The sequence below is a fragment of the Gossypium hirsutum genome, chromosome D02, assembly GCF_007990345.1.
Source record: "Gossypium hirsutum isolate 1008001.06 chromosome D02, Gossypium_hirsutum_v2.1, whole genome shotgun sequence".
NCBI classification, from domain to species: domain Eukaryota; kingdom Viridiplantae; phylum Streptophyta; class Magnoliopsida; order Malvales; family Malvaceae; genus Gossypium; species Gossypium hirsutum.
This window is the reverse complement of record NC_053438.1, coordinates 67,800,352-67,815,720: the sequence shown is the minus strand read 5'-3', so window position 1 is coordinate 67,815,720 and position 15,369 is coordinate 67,800,352. Positions and strand designations below refer to the sequence as shown.

The 15,369-nt window shown below is 30.7% G+C and overlaps 1 protein-coding gene across 2 annotated transcripts; it reads right to left on the bottom strand.

Annotated features, from left to right (window-relative positions):
- Positions 1-6: 6 nt before the first annotated feature.
- On the bottom strand, positions 7-2,972 carry LOC107908193 (probable serine/threonine-protein kinase PIX13). Of its 2 annotated transcripts, XM_041089087.1 has the most exons (8): positions 2,549-2,972; positions 2,311-2,400; positions 1,880-2,193; positions 1,422-1,557; positions 1,175-1,317; positions 961-1,084; positions 364-808; positions 7-269 (listed from the first exon to the last, which is right to left on the bottom strand). In XM_041089087.1, the coding sequence occupies exons 2-8, from the start codon at positions 2,375-2,377 to the stop codon at positions 200-202; spliced, it is 1,299 nt and encodes a 432-aa protein (XP_040945021.1). In that variant the 5' UTR covers positions 2,378-2,400; positions 2,549-2,972; the 3' UTR covers positions 7-199. The 2 variants fall into 2 exon arrangements, with proteins under 2 accessions (XP_040945021.1, XP_040945020.1); XM_041089086.1 differs by having other exon boundaries at positions 2,311-2,971.
- Between the last annotated feature and the right edge of the window lie 12,397 nt (positions 2,973-15,369).

Genomic DNA, 15,369 nt, shown 5'->3' with positions numbered 1-15,369 from the left:
AAAGCCTAGAAAAATTCTTTGTAATTCAAAATACATGAAAACTATAATACAGTACTCAAGGACCAACACCAAAATGTCTCATAATTTGGATCCCCATTACAACTGTTTGAGATTGATAAACAAAGAGATTCACGGTGTAAAACAGCATCGATAAAACTAACGAGATATCAAACTCAACTCCGTGTACTTACTGAAATAATTACAAGTTAACGACTATCATATCCATATGCCTGACACAAGCCGGACTGCAAAAGTTGAACTCGTAGATTCTTTGGAAAAGAATAAAGAAATGGGAATTGTGTGAAAAACAATTAGCACGGTAATTCGAGACCTGCAACAAATTGAGCTAGTGTGCCAACTTACCTCACCCGTGGTGGGGTCTGATAACCACGGCCTACTTCATGCTTTGGAGCAAGTGGAGATCGTTGATGAAATGGCTGCTGGCGATGTCTACGAGTTGTGTGATGAGTGGAACGGTTTTTTGGCTCTGTTGGCTTTTCCTTGATTGACTCGATCTGTTCCAAAGTCTCCACAACTTCTTTCATTGATGGACGGTTCCTAGGTTCAGGTTCAAGACATTTTAAAGCAAGTTGAGCTATTCGAAATGCAGCTTTGGAAGGATATTTGCCCTCCATACGATGGTCCATTATGTTCTTCAATTTTCTTCTTTCAGATAAATGTGGCTTTACCCAGTCCACCAGAGTATGTTGCCCGCTTGGGCGGTTTTGGTCGAGTGCTCGTAAGCCGGTTAATATTTCAACTAAAACAACACCAAAACCATACACATCGCTCTTTACATATAAATGTCCTGTTTAATCAGCAAAATATTCAAGTCATGGAAACTGCAAACCCGGATTTGCTCAACTGTCTCAAAAAAACAACAATATGGTGCAAAAGCAAGGACATTAATGTCCAAAGCACCCGAAATTCGGAAAAGGTTTGAGAGCAAAATCAGATTACCTGTAGCAACATATTCTGGAGCTGCATAACCATATGTACCCATGACTCTTGTTGTTACATGAGATTTGCTAGCTGAAGGACCCAATTTGGCTAACCCAAAATCCGATATCTTAGCCGTATACGACTGCAATAAAACCAATAGCCAAACCATATTAAAGGGTTACACCTCCATATCCATCCTATGGTATAATTCATGGGTTGTATAGAAAGTTACCCCATCAAGCAGTATATTTGAAGCTTTAAAATCTCTATAAATGACTTGCTTGTCCGATGTGTGCAAGAACGACAGGCCCTTTGCTGCTCCTATTGCAATTTTAAGCCGTATACTCCATTCGAGTGATTGAACAGTCGAACCTCCTGGATAACGAAAACCATGAAGGAAAGTCAGTACACACACAAGTATATGCTCACACGAATAATAGGAGACTTTAAAAAACAACAACTAAGTTTTAAGCTCTTACTTCCGAATAGATGGTTTTCCAAGCTACCCTTCTGCATAAACTCGTAAACGAGAAGAAGCTCTTGATCCTCCCAACAGTATCCTAGCAGCCTTACAAGATTAGGATGAGACAACCTTCCTAAGAAATTTACCTCGGACTGCACCGATAAACAACAATCAGGATTATGTACATGTCGTAATGTACAAAGAAAATCAGTATAACAAGCACTAAAATACAAGTACGAACGAATCGCCACCTAGAGAAAGCGAACTGGATAATATACTCCGATCTTACTACAAATTTTCTTTGGGGACTTCAGGGAGAGGCACCAAACTAGATATCTCACTATTTCAAACCCAGAAACCAATAGGACTTATAGTGTCATTTTCTATTACTAACATCAATATATATCTATCAGTTTTCAAAGAGTGTTCCACAAATAGTAATGTAATTGTAAAGCATAAGAAAGAACTATTGACCTGCCATTCCTCAAATCCTTGTAAGCTTTCAGAGTTGAGTTTTTTAACAGCAATGAGGGTTCCACTACCACTCTTCCCTGGCGATTTCTCGTCAAGCCAACCTTTGAAGACTTTACCGAAACCTCCCTCGCCCAGCACCATTTCAGGCCTGAAATTCTTAGTTGCAGACTTCAATTCTGCAAAACTGAAGATCCTCAGATCAGGTGCTGGCAATATCTGCCCATTTGGGAAAACCTCATCCCCACTTGAAGCTGAGAACCTACTGCCCCTAGATATTGAAGTGGATGCTGTATTGCTGGTTGTTTGAGATATCACTATTTCAACCACAAAATTGAAAAAAAAATTGCACTCAACAAATGAAACAAAATAACCCATAATCATTAAAAAAAACGCAGAAATCCCCAGAAAAAGAAAGGGATTTTGAAAGGTACCTGAACTGAGACAACCAGTGGTGGTTGGTGTTGGATTATCAGCTGAAGAACCCCAGCAAATCCCCATCTTGAAAAACCTTTTACCCTTCCCTTTGCCCACCTCGTTGGAGCATAACCAGACACACAAATCAGCAATAGCAGAACCAGAATTTCCAAACCATAAAACGAAAAACAAATATATATCTTTTAACAAGTTGATGCTCAAAAAATTCAACTTTTTCTGCTTTAATCCACCAACCTTTTTTTTCTCAATTCAAAGAAAAATAAAATAAAAGAAGTGCTCCTATTGCTTTTCTTTGCTTTGGTTTTTTCTTTTTTATAAATTGACTTGAATTCTCAGTTCCTAGTTATTTCCATTGCCACTAACAGAGCAACTAAAACTTGACAATGCAAATGTTAATAATAATAATTAAATTTGCCCAAAAAGAAATCAACAAAGGGCCAATGTATGAACTTAGGGTAATAAAAAAAGACGAAGTCTTCTGATGTTTTCACAGACGACATTAATGAAGAAAACTTGTTGGCGGGTAATATAGACTGGAATTTTTTCTTGGGTCAACTGCCGTGTCCAAGAAAAAAACGTCAGTCAAACTTAAGAATATTAATAAATGTATTAGAATCTAAACAAATTTCAAAAGAGAAAAGAAATTCAAACACTTTACATTTATTTATTTCATGCTTTGGTTTGGAAAAAGAAAAATGAATCATGGAACTATCCGGTTTTCTTCATTTCATGTGCTTCATGAAATCACTGTGTGAATGGTAATGGCGAAATTTTGTAGAAAGTCTTCTAATTACATGTTTTTGATCAATTTAGACCTTTTTTTATTACAATTTCATCATTTTTATTATCTTTAACAGATAATTTTTCGAGTGTTATATTTTAATCACGTGGTGACATGGCATATATACCTTAACATCTGTATGTACATTTAGACAAATATTGTATATATAAGTCAAATTATATAATATAACTGATAAAAAAAATTAATTTCAAAACTTAAAATTAGAGCTGCTCAAGGGTTAACTTATTTATCGAAGCATGAAATTTAAAATGGTTTATATATAAATATTAAATCAAGAAATTTGATTTGATTAAAAATATTAAGCCCATTTATAATATGGGGTTAGGTTTGGACTTCAGCATTCAAAGCTCGAAATCAATTCAATTGATCTATTTTTTAATTATGTAATGTATCTTTTATTTTATTTATATCACATATAAATTAAATCTATAATGATATATATACGACAATGTAAACATTAAAAACATGATAAATTATTTATGTTTGGGCTTTTAATTAAAAACATATCAAATATTAAATTAAAATGGTATAATTTTTTGTTAAAAGAATTCAAAAATAATAATATAGATGGACTTAAAACGAGTATAGATTAATCATTTACAAATATAATCAAGTTTTGACAAAATTTGAAATCTATATTTTCGGTCAACTCGAGCATAAAATTGTATTAAGTTCATATTATCTTATACAGATCCAGCTCGAACCTGACCTGACTCATAAATATTTTTAGTGAAAATATGTATTTATGTGAGACTAAAAATATAAAGTTATAATAAAATTTAAAAGGACTAAATGCAAAATTATATATAATAGAAGGATTTTCGGTAGAATTTATCCATTTAATTGAAACTATTTTTTTTTATAAAAGAAGTCGTCGTGGAATAAGACGTAAGGGTAAAATAATAAATCCCAATGATGCATACATACTAATTAATTCATTTTATTCTAAAAAACGAATGGTTTAGGTGGAATATCACTGCCTCAAAGTGAAATCAATTTTGAAGAAAGAAAGAAAAAAAAAGTATTACAAATTAATTAAAATTTGTTCGTGGGCTCGTTTTACTCGAGTAATGCAGTGGAATATGACGCCATAATAATATTTTTAGGGTAAAATTCAAGAATAGTCCCTCGACTATTAAATTTGTTTCTATTGTAGTTGTCTAACTTTTTTTTTTCATTTTAATCACTAACTTTTCGAAATTGAATATTTTAGTCACCCTTGCATTAATTGCCAAAGGCTAATGTGGGCTTCGTTTTATTGGTCTAATAACAAATTTAGCCATCCAATGTTTGCACATTCTATCAATTTGATCCTAAATCTAAAAAAATTCAACAAATTTAACTTTCAGTGTTTACAGGATTTTGGCATCTTAGTTCTAACTATAAAAATTATAATAAAAAAAATCTTGAAAATTTTAAAAAGTAAATATAAAAATATTTTAAAGATTTTATACCTAAAATGACTTTCAATGGTTTCTTCGACTTTGTTCTTTCATTCAACTGACGGAGTTGGAAAATATCAAATGTCACGGTCTTGACATGTAATTTCTGTATAATGCTTGAACTAAAAATGATGAAGACACAAGAACACTAAAGCTTGAAACCGATACTATCTCTATAGCAAAGAGGAAGGTCCTTGGAGTGGGTGTGGTGAACCCAACCATTTTCTGGGTTTATAAATTTGTTAATTTTGAGATTCTTTTTTTAACTTTAATTAGTCACTTGAGACGAATAATATAGCAAAATAAAATGAAGACTAAATCAAGAGAGACTTAATAAATAAAAACAGCTTTGCTTTTTGGGTTTTTCACATGTTTGATTGATAAGAAAATCAACATAATTGATGAGAATATATATATATATAATTATTAAAAAAATAACAAAATTTTTAAAATTTTTAGAAAGCAAATATAAAAAATATTTTTAAAATATTTTAGAATTTTAAGAATTATAACTAAAATGACAAATTTTGTAAACATTGAAGACTAATTTTGTTGAATTTTTTAAATTTAGAGTCGAATCGATAGAATGTGTAAAAAGGCTAAATTTGTTATTAGGTCAATAAAAAAAGCCTACATTAGATTTACGTTACTAAGCTAACAGCAAGAGTGCCAAAAATATTAAAATTTAAAAAGTTGAGTGATTAAATAAAAGAATAGTTAGATGACTAAAATAGAATAAATTGAATAGTTGTATGACTATTTTTATACTTTACCCATATGTTTTTATTGAGGAGAGGTTGATTCCATCGAAAGAAGTTTGGAAAGTGTTGTTTTTCAAAAGTTGACGAACCTCTCGACTATTATCTTTGGTAGGGATTTTGTCTTTCGACTTTATCGTGCACTTGATTGCATAAAAAGGCGATGGCGGATTCATAGACTGGGAGCACACTCTTGTTATATGAGTTGTCGCATCTTCAAGTCTTCTCTTTATGTGTCAGGAGACAAAACCTCCATTGAGAACAATACAAATTAGTTGAGTGGTCTGCGGATTTCTACAAATAAACTTGGTCTCCATCCATAATTCTAAAAACGCGTTTAAATATCATAAAGTAACCCTGAAAAAAATAATTATTTAGTAGTTACGTTTACTCATAATTATAATAAGAATTAAATTTTAAAACATATTTAATTCTCTATTGCATATTATCCCACATGTTTCCCTCAATTAGTTCTCAACATCTCCTCTAAAATTTGAAATTCATTAATTAAAAAAAATAGTTAAATATGTACACAAGTATAATTACTAAATTATTTCCCAAAAACACGATATAAATATATGATGGAATTATATCTCTCCATTGGGTAATTAATATTTTTTTAATTTAGTTATAAAATATAAAATTAATCTGGTTAATGTATTAGAAAAATCTTTAAATTAGTATATTTTGTTTTATTAATAATATCTTTTAATTTCAACTAAAAGTAAAAATAAAATTATTAAATTTCTCATGACATGGTAAAATTTTATTTGTTTGAACACTTTCTCAATCTTTTCAAACTCAATATTTGCTTTGTCAATGGCGGTGGCTACATCTTTCGAGCTAGTTATTAGTCATAGTTTCTTCAATATTCTTTCAGATTATTTTATTTTATTTTTAATTTCAATATACATTATCATGGTTTCTATTAATAATAGTATTTTTTAAATAAAAAAAAGTTGTTGGTTTGAACAAACACATAAAATACAGCGTTTGTTGTTGTTTTCAATTTGATACCTATCACAATTTTTATTAATATATATTTGAACTACAATCAAAGTTCATGTATCAAATTACACATTGAATAAAAGTTCATGTATAATTTTGAGATTTACCCTAATTTTTTTAATACCTAAAATTCACGCTCACTTTAGGGTGAAAATAATAAAATAATTTTATTATTATGTTTTTTTGTTCACTCGCATAAATAATTAGAATATTTAATGAAATATTCCATTAATGTTAATGATAAAACTACATTAGTTTTTTTTTTCCACAAATACTTAGAATAAAATTAATTAAATAGCTATGTATTTTTTAAATAATTTATTATCATTTTAATAAGCTATTGGTTGAATAGCATAATTGAGGTTTTTTTAAAACCATTTATTGAAGTTTTGTTGAGTATTTTATTGTGTGTTCTTATGACTATTTATCGAAATGACGTCCTAGTTAAGCTCCATGCATGCTGACACGTATACTGTCCTAGACTTAACACGTGTTTGCCTATCAACTCGTTTGACTTCACATCCACTGCCTGTGAAAACCAAAAAATATACAAACTTGACTTGCGCGAACCCTTAGTGTATCCACCTTGTAGGGCCCAAACTCAGATCACAGGTCGACATTTCGAGTTATATTCAGGTTGTGGGTTAGTAATGAGAAGTAACATAATAAGTTTCACTCTATGTTACCATCTAAATTTAATTAATTAATTCAAATGGAATTAATTCTATTTTAACTTTTTTTTAAAAGTCGTTACCATAGCAAGAGAAATCGTGGTTTGGTCCTTATAATATAAAAAAATAGCATAAGGTCACTTTTATTTTGACTTTTAAGTAGTCTTTGGTCCCAACTCAATTGATGGGTCCAATCGGCCAATTGACTCCAAGGAAATAATGCAACAATTTCGCCTTCATTTCACGTTTTGAGGGCTAATTCTGTTCCTTCACAAACTAAAATTATCCATTTTTCTTTTAATGTTACTTATACTTCGTATATAAATACTTATATGTAGAATATAAATATTGAAAGAAAGAAAAAAAAGTCCCAATAGATGTCTATGGCATTCCTTCATGTCCATTGTCGAAATACAGCCTGTTTCCCATTGTAGGAAAATTTATGGGTCTTTTTTTTTTTTTTTGACCAACTCTCCTTGTCAACATGTTGAAGACAAAGCTTATCTTTGTTTCATTCAACGCCTGGGCCGAGAAAATCTTAACTATTGTCCTAAATAACATGTTATAATCTTTGTCTTAGCACAACAGTTTTAGAAGCTTAATCACGTCTTAAATAGAACTCCTTTTATGGCCGAGAAGATGAAATATGAGAGGAGTTCCATAAACCATTGTCAACTGCTAAACTGCATTTGAGATCAAAGAAATTACCTAAAAAGGACTTAAAAGTCAAATTAGAAGGTTGCTTGAGGGTTTAAAAAGAAAAACAAAACTGAATAGATGTATAATCCAAACTCGAAATGTCTCAATTAAGACAAATTAAATGATTTTTACGTGAAAAACCTCTAAAAATAAAGGGTTAAAACAGCAAGAATTGAAATTTTACTCAAAAGTTCTACTACAGTTAAAGTTCAAGATTACATTACAATAAGCATATAATTCCAACAAGGCCAACGACGGGTAAATCCAAGCAACGTCCACTTTAAAACTCAATTAAAGTCTTCAAATCTACTAATCAACTGTCCAAAAAAATCAACTCTTAACAGATTAGGGATAAACCCCAGATCAACTCTAACACAATTATTGTGGGTTTGCGTCGAATAAATGTGGGGAAGGAGGGGTTGGGTGTTGTCTTTTATGGCCCAACTATACCCTTCTATCTTTTTGGGCCTTGCCACTGGATGGTTCAGTTAGAGTCAGAGGAGGCTTTCGCCCTCCCAAAACTGTAAAAAATTTTAATTACCTCACCAACATTTTTAAAATCTTAGTTAATTCTTTTTTAAATTTTGGAATTTTTTTAATAAGTTTAAAATTAGATTTGATCATGAGTTGATCGGACTGATACAAAATTTTAGATCCATATCCGACCCGATTTAAAAATAAACCCCAAATTCTATCCAATTTTAGCCCAAATTAAAAGTGTTAAATTCGAGCTCAACCCGACTTGCTTATATTAAATTTTTATATAAAAACAAATTTTAAAAATATAATACATCAAATACACTAAAAATATTAAAATAAATATTTTTCAACAAATTAAAAATACATTGAAAAATATTTATATTTAAATAACACTAAAATAATTGCAACTTAAAATACATTTAAAATAGTAGTAAAATTAACAATAAACCAAGAGTTATACAATATCCAAATAATAACAAAACAAATAGTAGCAATATAATAGTGACATGATAGCAAAACAACAGCAAAAAAGAAAATTTAGGTTGATTCGGGCTAAGTCAAAAAATCTTACCTAAGGCTCAATTTGTTTAGAAAATTAGCCTTTCTTTTTGTCCAAACTTTTTTTTGAACTTATATTTTTACCCAAATTAACGAATGATCCAACTCGTGATAAAATCTACCCAAAACTCAAAGATACGTTCCACCACGTGCATGCCAGCGATGGCATAGTGATTAACCCTTGTTCTCTTTTGTTGATCTAAATTTTCTTTTATTATAATAATAACGAGATTAAATTTACAGTTTTGATTTTGGATATCATTTAAATCTCATATAGGAATATATAGATGTGAATCTTCCCCATGCATCTAATATGTCCCTCATAGGCTGTAACCATGTTTGTGAGTTGTAATAATTAGGCCCGCCTAGCCGAGTAGGCCATGGATTGTACCTTTTCACAAATGAGCAAAGATACCAATTAGGGCTTACATTTATATCGGAGCAAAATATCTAAAAATTTAATAATCTAGCAAGTAAGATACACAACACACGTGTGCAAGATTTCATCTGCCACTGACACCAATTAAAATAAATACAATCCCTAAGTCCCATTGTACGAAACAGGCGAAATCAGGGGGCTCATAATGGTTACATCTCATCAGAATGAATATTTGCATTGTAGTAGGCACCGTAGGAATACATTCCCAATAATTATACCCTTTTCCCATATTGTAGGCCCTTATACTATATGGACTATGGACCAAACCAATAATGCATTGTGTCATGTTTCCCAACCCAATATATTTGTCCTCAAGGCCCCCTTGCTCTACGCCCATCTATCTACCCCTTATCTTTTAAGGTAAATTATGAAAATAGTGATTAAACTTTGGTAAATTTTCTTCTTTTGCCATTGAATTATGGAAAGTTACATTTGGTCACTTATTCGTTAAAAGTCATTACACCCTTAACAAAAAAGTGATATGACATGTTAATTGAAGGATTTATATCTAATTTGATCCTTGAATTATAATTAAAATATTTAATTTGATCCTTTTATAATATTTTTTAACTATACTTCTATTCATTTTGTAAATAAAGAAAGTATTTACTCCAAATTCACAATACATAAAATATATAGGTAAGATCATAGTTACATAATTACATTTAAAATATACATGGAATACAAATGTTGTAATAACATAATAGGGTGTAATTCAAAGAGTCATGGCTACATTTGGTCGACATATCACTATTAAATAGTAAAAAGGTGTGCCCTCCAAAAGAGGTAGCCCCCCATTCAGAAAGGGATAGGTGGTGATGGAGACCACAAATCTGAGTGAACAACGCTCCCTGTTTTTTTATTTAAATTTGGCTGTGATTATTAATGATGATGGTATGAGTGCATGTCAAATTTCCATCCAAAATTTAATTTCTCATCTCTATCTGCCATGCAAAGGCCCCTCCACCCCCACCCCCATCACACAGTTCATATTATATTATTATATTGAAAAGACAGCCACCTAATACAAACCCCTTACTTCACCTGGGCATTTCACAGGAAACAAAAAATACAACTTTACTTGCAGCACCTCAAACCCATATCTTTTAAATTTTCTGTATGAGTGTGACATCGTATAAAATATTAAATGCAAGTATTTAAAAATTTAAAAATATGCGTGAGATTGCTTTTTACCAAGTGATGAGAGATAGGAAAGTGCCAAAAATCTTAGTGAGTGTCAAAATGTGTCGTATAGTAATAGCTAGGTGAAGGAAGGTTTTGTTTGGTAATGTGAGTACAGTGCATGTGGTTCCCCAGCTCAAGCGATTGGGACCGTGTTCTTTGGTGGAGTCCCAGCCTGCAGTGACCGCCCTTTATAAGCTGGGTCCGGGAAAATATTATTATTATTAAATAAATAAATATAAAATATCATTAAATTATTTAAAAGTTTTTCTTTTAAATTATCGGACTATTAAAATTATTATTGTATGGCTTTCTCTATTTATATCATCTACATCAATCGAAAACTCTCATTTTCCTTCTCTTTTACAGTTTAATTTTTTTTCTTCATAAAACAATATTGATCTTCACGAATCTGCAAATCAAAATCTGAATAATTTTCTTCAATGATCTCCTACACTGACCATCAAATATATTTGGATATAAGACAGTTCTTCTACTTTCAATGGATACTGATCCACCATACCAATCGTCAAATAGTTGTTCGAAGTTCGCTAGCCAGACTTAAAAATAAAAATAAAAACCCTTACAACCCAATTTAGAAGTGTTCATGGGCCGGGCCCAAAAAATTCAGCCCGGTTGCTAGGCCCGGCCTGGAATATGGGCCTACAATTTTGCCCATGCCCGGCCCGTGGAGAAAATATGAAGCCCGAGCCCGGCCCGGCCCTTTTTTTTTACTTAAAACTAATTGTTATTAAAATTATATCAAATATCAAATTATATTTTTTTGTATATACTATATAATGAACAATAAAATAAAATAAGATTACTTATTTGAATTTAATTACAAACAATCAATTCTTAAAAAAAGAGAATAAAAATAAAAAATAATTATACAAGTAATTACAAAACAATTAACTCGAATTTAATTACTTTTAACTTTTTAACTTAAATATTTTAAAGTTTATCATATCATTACATTTTTATGCTTTTAAAGGATAACAAATTAACAATATTATACTAAATCTGTTAATTTATGGCCAATTTTGCATTCCCAAAGGTAATTTATGGCCTCACAATTTTATACTAAATCTGTTTGTTCTTGACTATATTTTGTCTTAATTATTTATGGCCAAATTAGTTATTTACGAATGGTTTACAGAAAGCATTTGAAGAAGACTCTCTTCATTTTGAGATTGTTAAATAGACTTGATAAATCTACTTATGGCAGTTTGTAAAAACTGATTCTCACCATTTTAACAAGGATTTGCACTTTCAAAAGTATAATTGCAGAAGAATCGAAGTGAAGAGAAACTAAAACTTAAAACTTTGGGGCTTCATAATAACAAAAAGATAACATTTTTCAACAGTTCAATAACATAAAAATAATACCTTCGAACAGTACATAACATTTAAAAAGAAAACAAAAACAAATCTTTGGACAGCATAAAACATAAAGCATAAAAAATAATACCTTCGGAAGTTGCAGAAGAATCGAAGTGAAGAGAAGTAGAGAACAACAACAACACTAGCGTCGTGGAACTGGAGCCTGGAGGTGGAGTCGTCGAGAACCATACACCGGAGGTGGGATGGTTGATCGGTGGAGGTGGAGGTGGGGTTTTCAATTTGGGGGAAAAAAAACAGGAGGAGGGAAGGGAAGGGGTTAGGGATTCTGAAGTTTGAACGGGTGGGGGAAATGAGAAAAGTAAGTTGGTAACTAAAATTGTAAATGTAATAAATAATAATAAATATATATATACATTAATTATAACCGGGCCGGGCCCGGGACAAAAAAGTGGTACCCGAGGCCCGACCTATATTCTAAACGGGCCTATTTTTTTGCCCAAGCCCATATTTTGGGCCTATATTTTTACCCAAACCCTCCTATATTTCGGGCAGGCCGTCGGGCCGGGCCGAGTCGCCCGGCCCATGAACACCTCTACAACCCATTGACTTAAATAAAATTTTTTGAAAAGTTCAGTGACCAAAACGTAAACTTACTAATAATTTAATGACCTTAAGTGTAGTTTACTCTTATTATTACTAATATGGTTCCATGCTTCACATAGAGTTACTTTTTCCTTGTAGCAAATTATAGAATGAAAACTTGAAAGTTAAAATATGCTTTAAGTTCCTTCACATTTTATAATCTCCTTATTTTTTATTTTTAATAATTTAATCGATCTATTTTTTAAATTTAGAAATTTAGGATTAATTGTAACCATTGTTAAAATTCTTCCGTTAAATTCACCGATGTGACATTTTAAAATAAAAAATAATCTACTCGATAATTTTGTAACAAAAGATAACATTGAAAATGTTGATGTGGATTTTAAAAAAAACTTTAATTCAAGCTCGTCATGATAAAATATATTTTTTTATGGGAATAGTATTCTCAATAAAAAAATGGCATCAACATTGTAATTGAAATAGTTAACAATATTAACCATTTAGACTGCCGGCAGCAATGATTAATCCCCTCATCACGGTGCTCTCCGAAGAGGTAAATGGTTGACTGTGAAATATGCTATGTTCCCATGAGCAAGGATTGAACCCCAACTAAATGATTAAGGGATGAGGTGAGTAACCACTATACCACAACTCATGCTTTCCAACATTTAAATTTGATTATTGTCTTATATTGTAAACAAGCAAAGCAAACCCAAAAAATAGTTTCTAAAATCATTAGGACATTCAAATTATATATAATCATGTAACAATTAATCGAATATTTAATGATATTAACTATTTAGATTAACTAATAACATTATAAAAATATAAAGATTAAATTATAATATAAATTAAAGTATAGAGATTAAATTTCAAATCTTAGCATAACAAAGAAACTAAAACTTAAATTATACATTTTGTAAATAAAAAAAAAATTAACTTGTCTCAAGAAAAGGAAGACCCTAATGCCTAGACCTGTTCATGGGCCAGGTTACTCACCCAGGCCCGAAGGCCCGCCCGAAATTTAAGAGGATTTGGATAAAAATATTATGCCCAGGTCCATTTAAAAACCTGAGTCCGGCCCGACTCGTTTTTAAGTTTATAATACTTTATAGTATGTTATTTTTATACATTATGTAATTTAGAACACATTAAAAAACAAACCTATACAAAATATATAATATTACTCTAATGTAAATATTAAAATAATATTATAAAAAAGTTCAATAAATAAAAATATATAAAATTATTAAATATTAAATATTGAAATAATATAATATAAAAATTTAAAAATTTAAAAAATATATTTTATAATGAGTTTGGGTTAGTCTTTTGTAAATATAGACGGATTTGAGCAAAATTTTAAACCCATATTTCGAGCCGGGCTAGGCTTAGACAAACATAAAATATATTAATATCATATTTAGATCCAGCCTGAACTTAGCATGACCAGACCCATAATCACCTCTACTAACCACTTTTCTTTTTATATAAGTTATACAAATTATTAATCAACTGTTTTTTCTCTAACAAATTGTATGCAAGTTTTTAAAGTTTAGGGTTTAGCGAAAACTAAAATACTTAACCATCATAGTATACGAGCCAAATTCTCGGAATTAGGAACAAAATTCGAAACACTAGTAGGATGATTTGACCATATATATCTTCTTGTTTTTTTTAACCCTTTTTCGCAAAACCCCATAAGTCATTTCACTAAACTCTAAAATTTGAAATGGATTTTATTTTTACAGAAAACAACTCGATTAACGCAGCAGCATGTTCATTATAGAGAAAAAGAGAGCTAAAGCGTAGTTTCTCTTTGTCCAAAGTCCAAACATGAAAAGGGGGAGTGAATCAAACAAGTAATTAAGCAGAGGATTGAGCCAATAGGAGAAAAGGAGGTTTGGGTTAATCACACCGACCCAAGAGCAAATGTCGGTGATATGATCATTTGTTTACTAATGAGGTTAGCAAATAGTAAAAACCTATCGACTACATGCAATATGCTTTGCACTTTAACAATTTTTCAACTGTCACCCTTGCTAATCGGCTCAATGGGCAGAGGCAGCAACCCTTTTCCCTTTTTTCCTAATAGAGGTGTTGTAGTCGGTTTTTACTATTTGAGTCTAGTTTTGTTTAGGCAACAAGTGATATTTAAGTAAAAGATTAAATTATTGCACAGGTCTTTATAGTCTATACAAATTTAGAGTTTAATTTTTATATTTTTAATTTTAATAATTTATTTTCTTTACTTGGCAGCAAAGTAATTAAAAAAATGACGTTATAATAAATTTAGATTTAACAAAATAATTTTAAAAGTGATAACAGTTGGATCTAAATTTTAAATTTTGAAAAATAGAAAAGTTAATTTCTAAATTTACAAAGAATATAGAGACTTATGGCAAATTTTAATCATTTATAAATTATAAGATAATTGAGTTAGATTTAAAGTTTTTGTTAGAATTTCATTGGAAAAATAAAATAAATTATTTGAGTTCAACTCAATGTTTACTTATATTTGAGTTTAAAATTGATTGTTTGTATAAAAATCAAGCTCCGTTTTTTTTTAAGTTTGATATTACTTGAATCAAGTATTAGAAAACTCTTGATTTAAGTTTGGATAAAAAATTGTAGACCCAAATTTAAATATCGTCATTAGTTCCATGAATATCATCTTTTGTACCTCGCAATGGACATAGGTCTTGGACATGTTTATATCTCCCGCACCCAAAACAAAACACTAGGAAGAGCTTCATACTCCACCTATTGCAAGACTCCATCAATTCAAATCTTCAAGATCAGTGGCTTCCCAAGATCCACACTAACAACCGTACGAGGAAACCAACCCCCAGAACTGTTATCAATGTTATAATCAATCTTAACCAGTCGACAGATAATGCTGTCAACAGAATTCAAGATGCTTTTCTTATACAAAGCAACAGAGAAACTTAGTAGACAAATCCAAACCATGATCCTACAATGAACCATTAAATATTGGCAATAAGCTATCCACGAACATTCAGCCAAAGCTTTGGCATAATCCTCCTCATCTTCAACCTTAACCAAACA

Coding starts and splice junctions, on each gene's coding strand:
- LOC107908193 (XM_041089087.1), bottom strand. CDS start 2,377: ATGGGGATTTGCTGGGGTTCTTCAGCTGATAATCCAACACCAACCACC. Junction 1,085..1,174: donor CAAATATACTGCTTGATGGG/GTAACTTTCTAT, acceptor GTTTTATTGCAG/TCGTATACGGCTAAGATATC. Junction 270..363: donor CAGACCCCACCACGGGTGAG/GTAAGTTGGCAC, acceptor TCTTTTCCAAAG/AATCTACGAGTTCAACTTTT.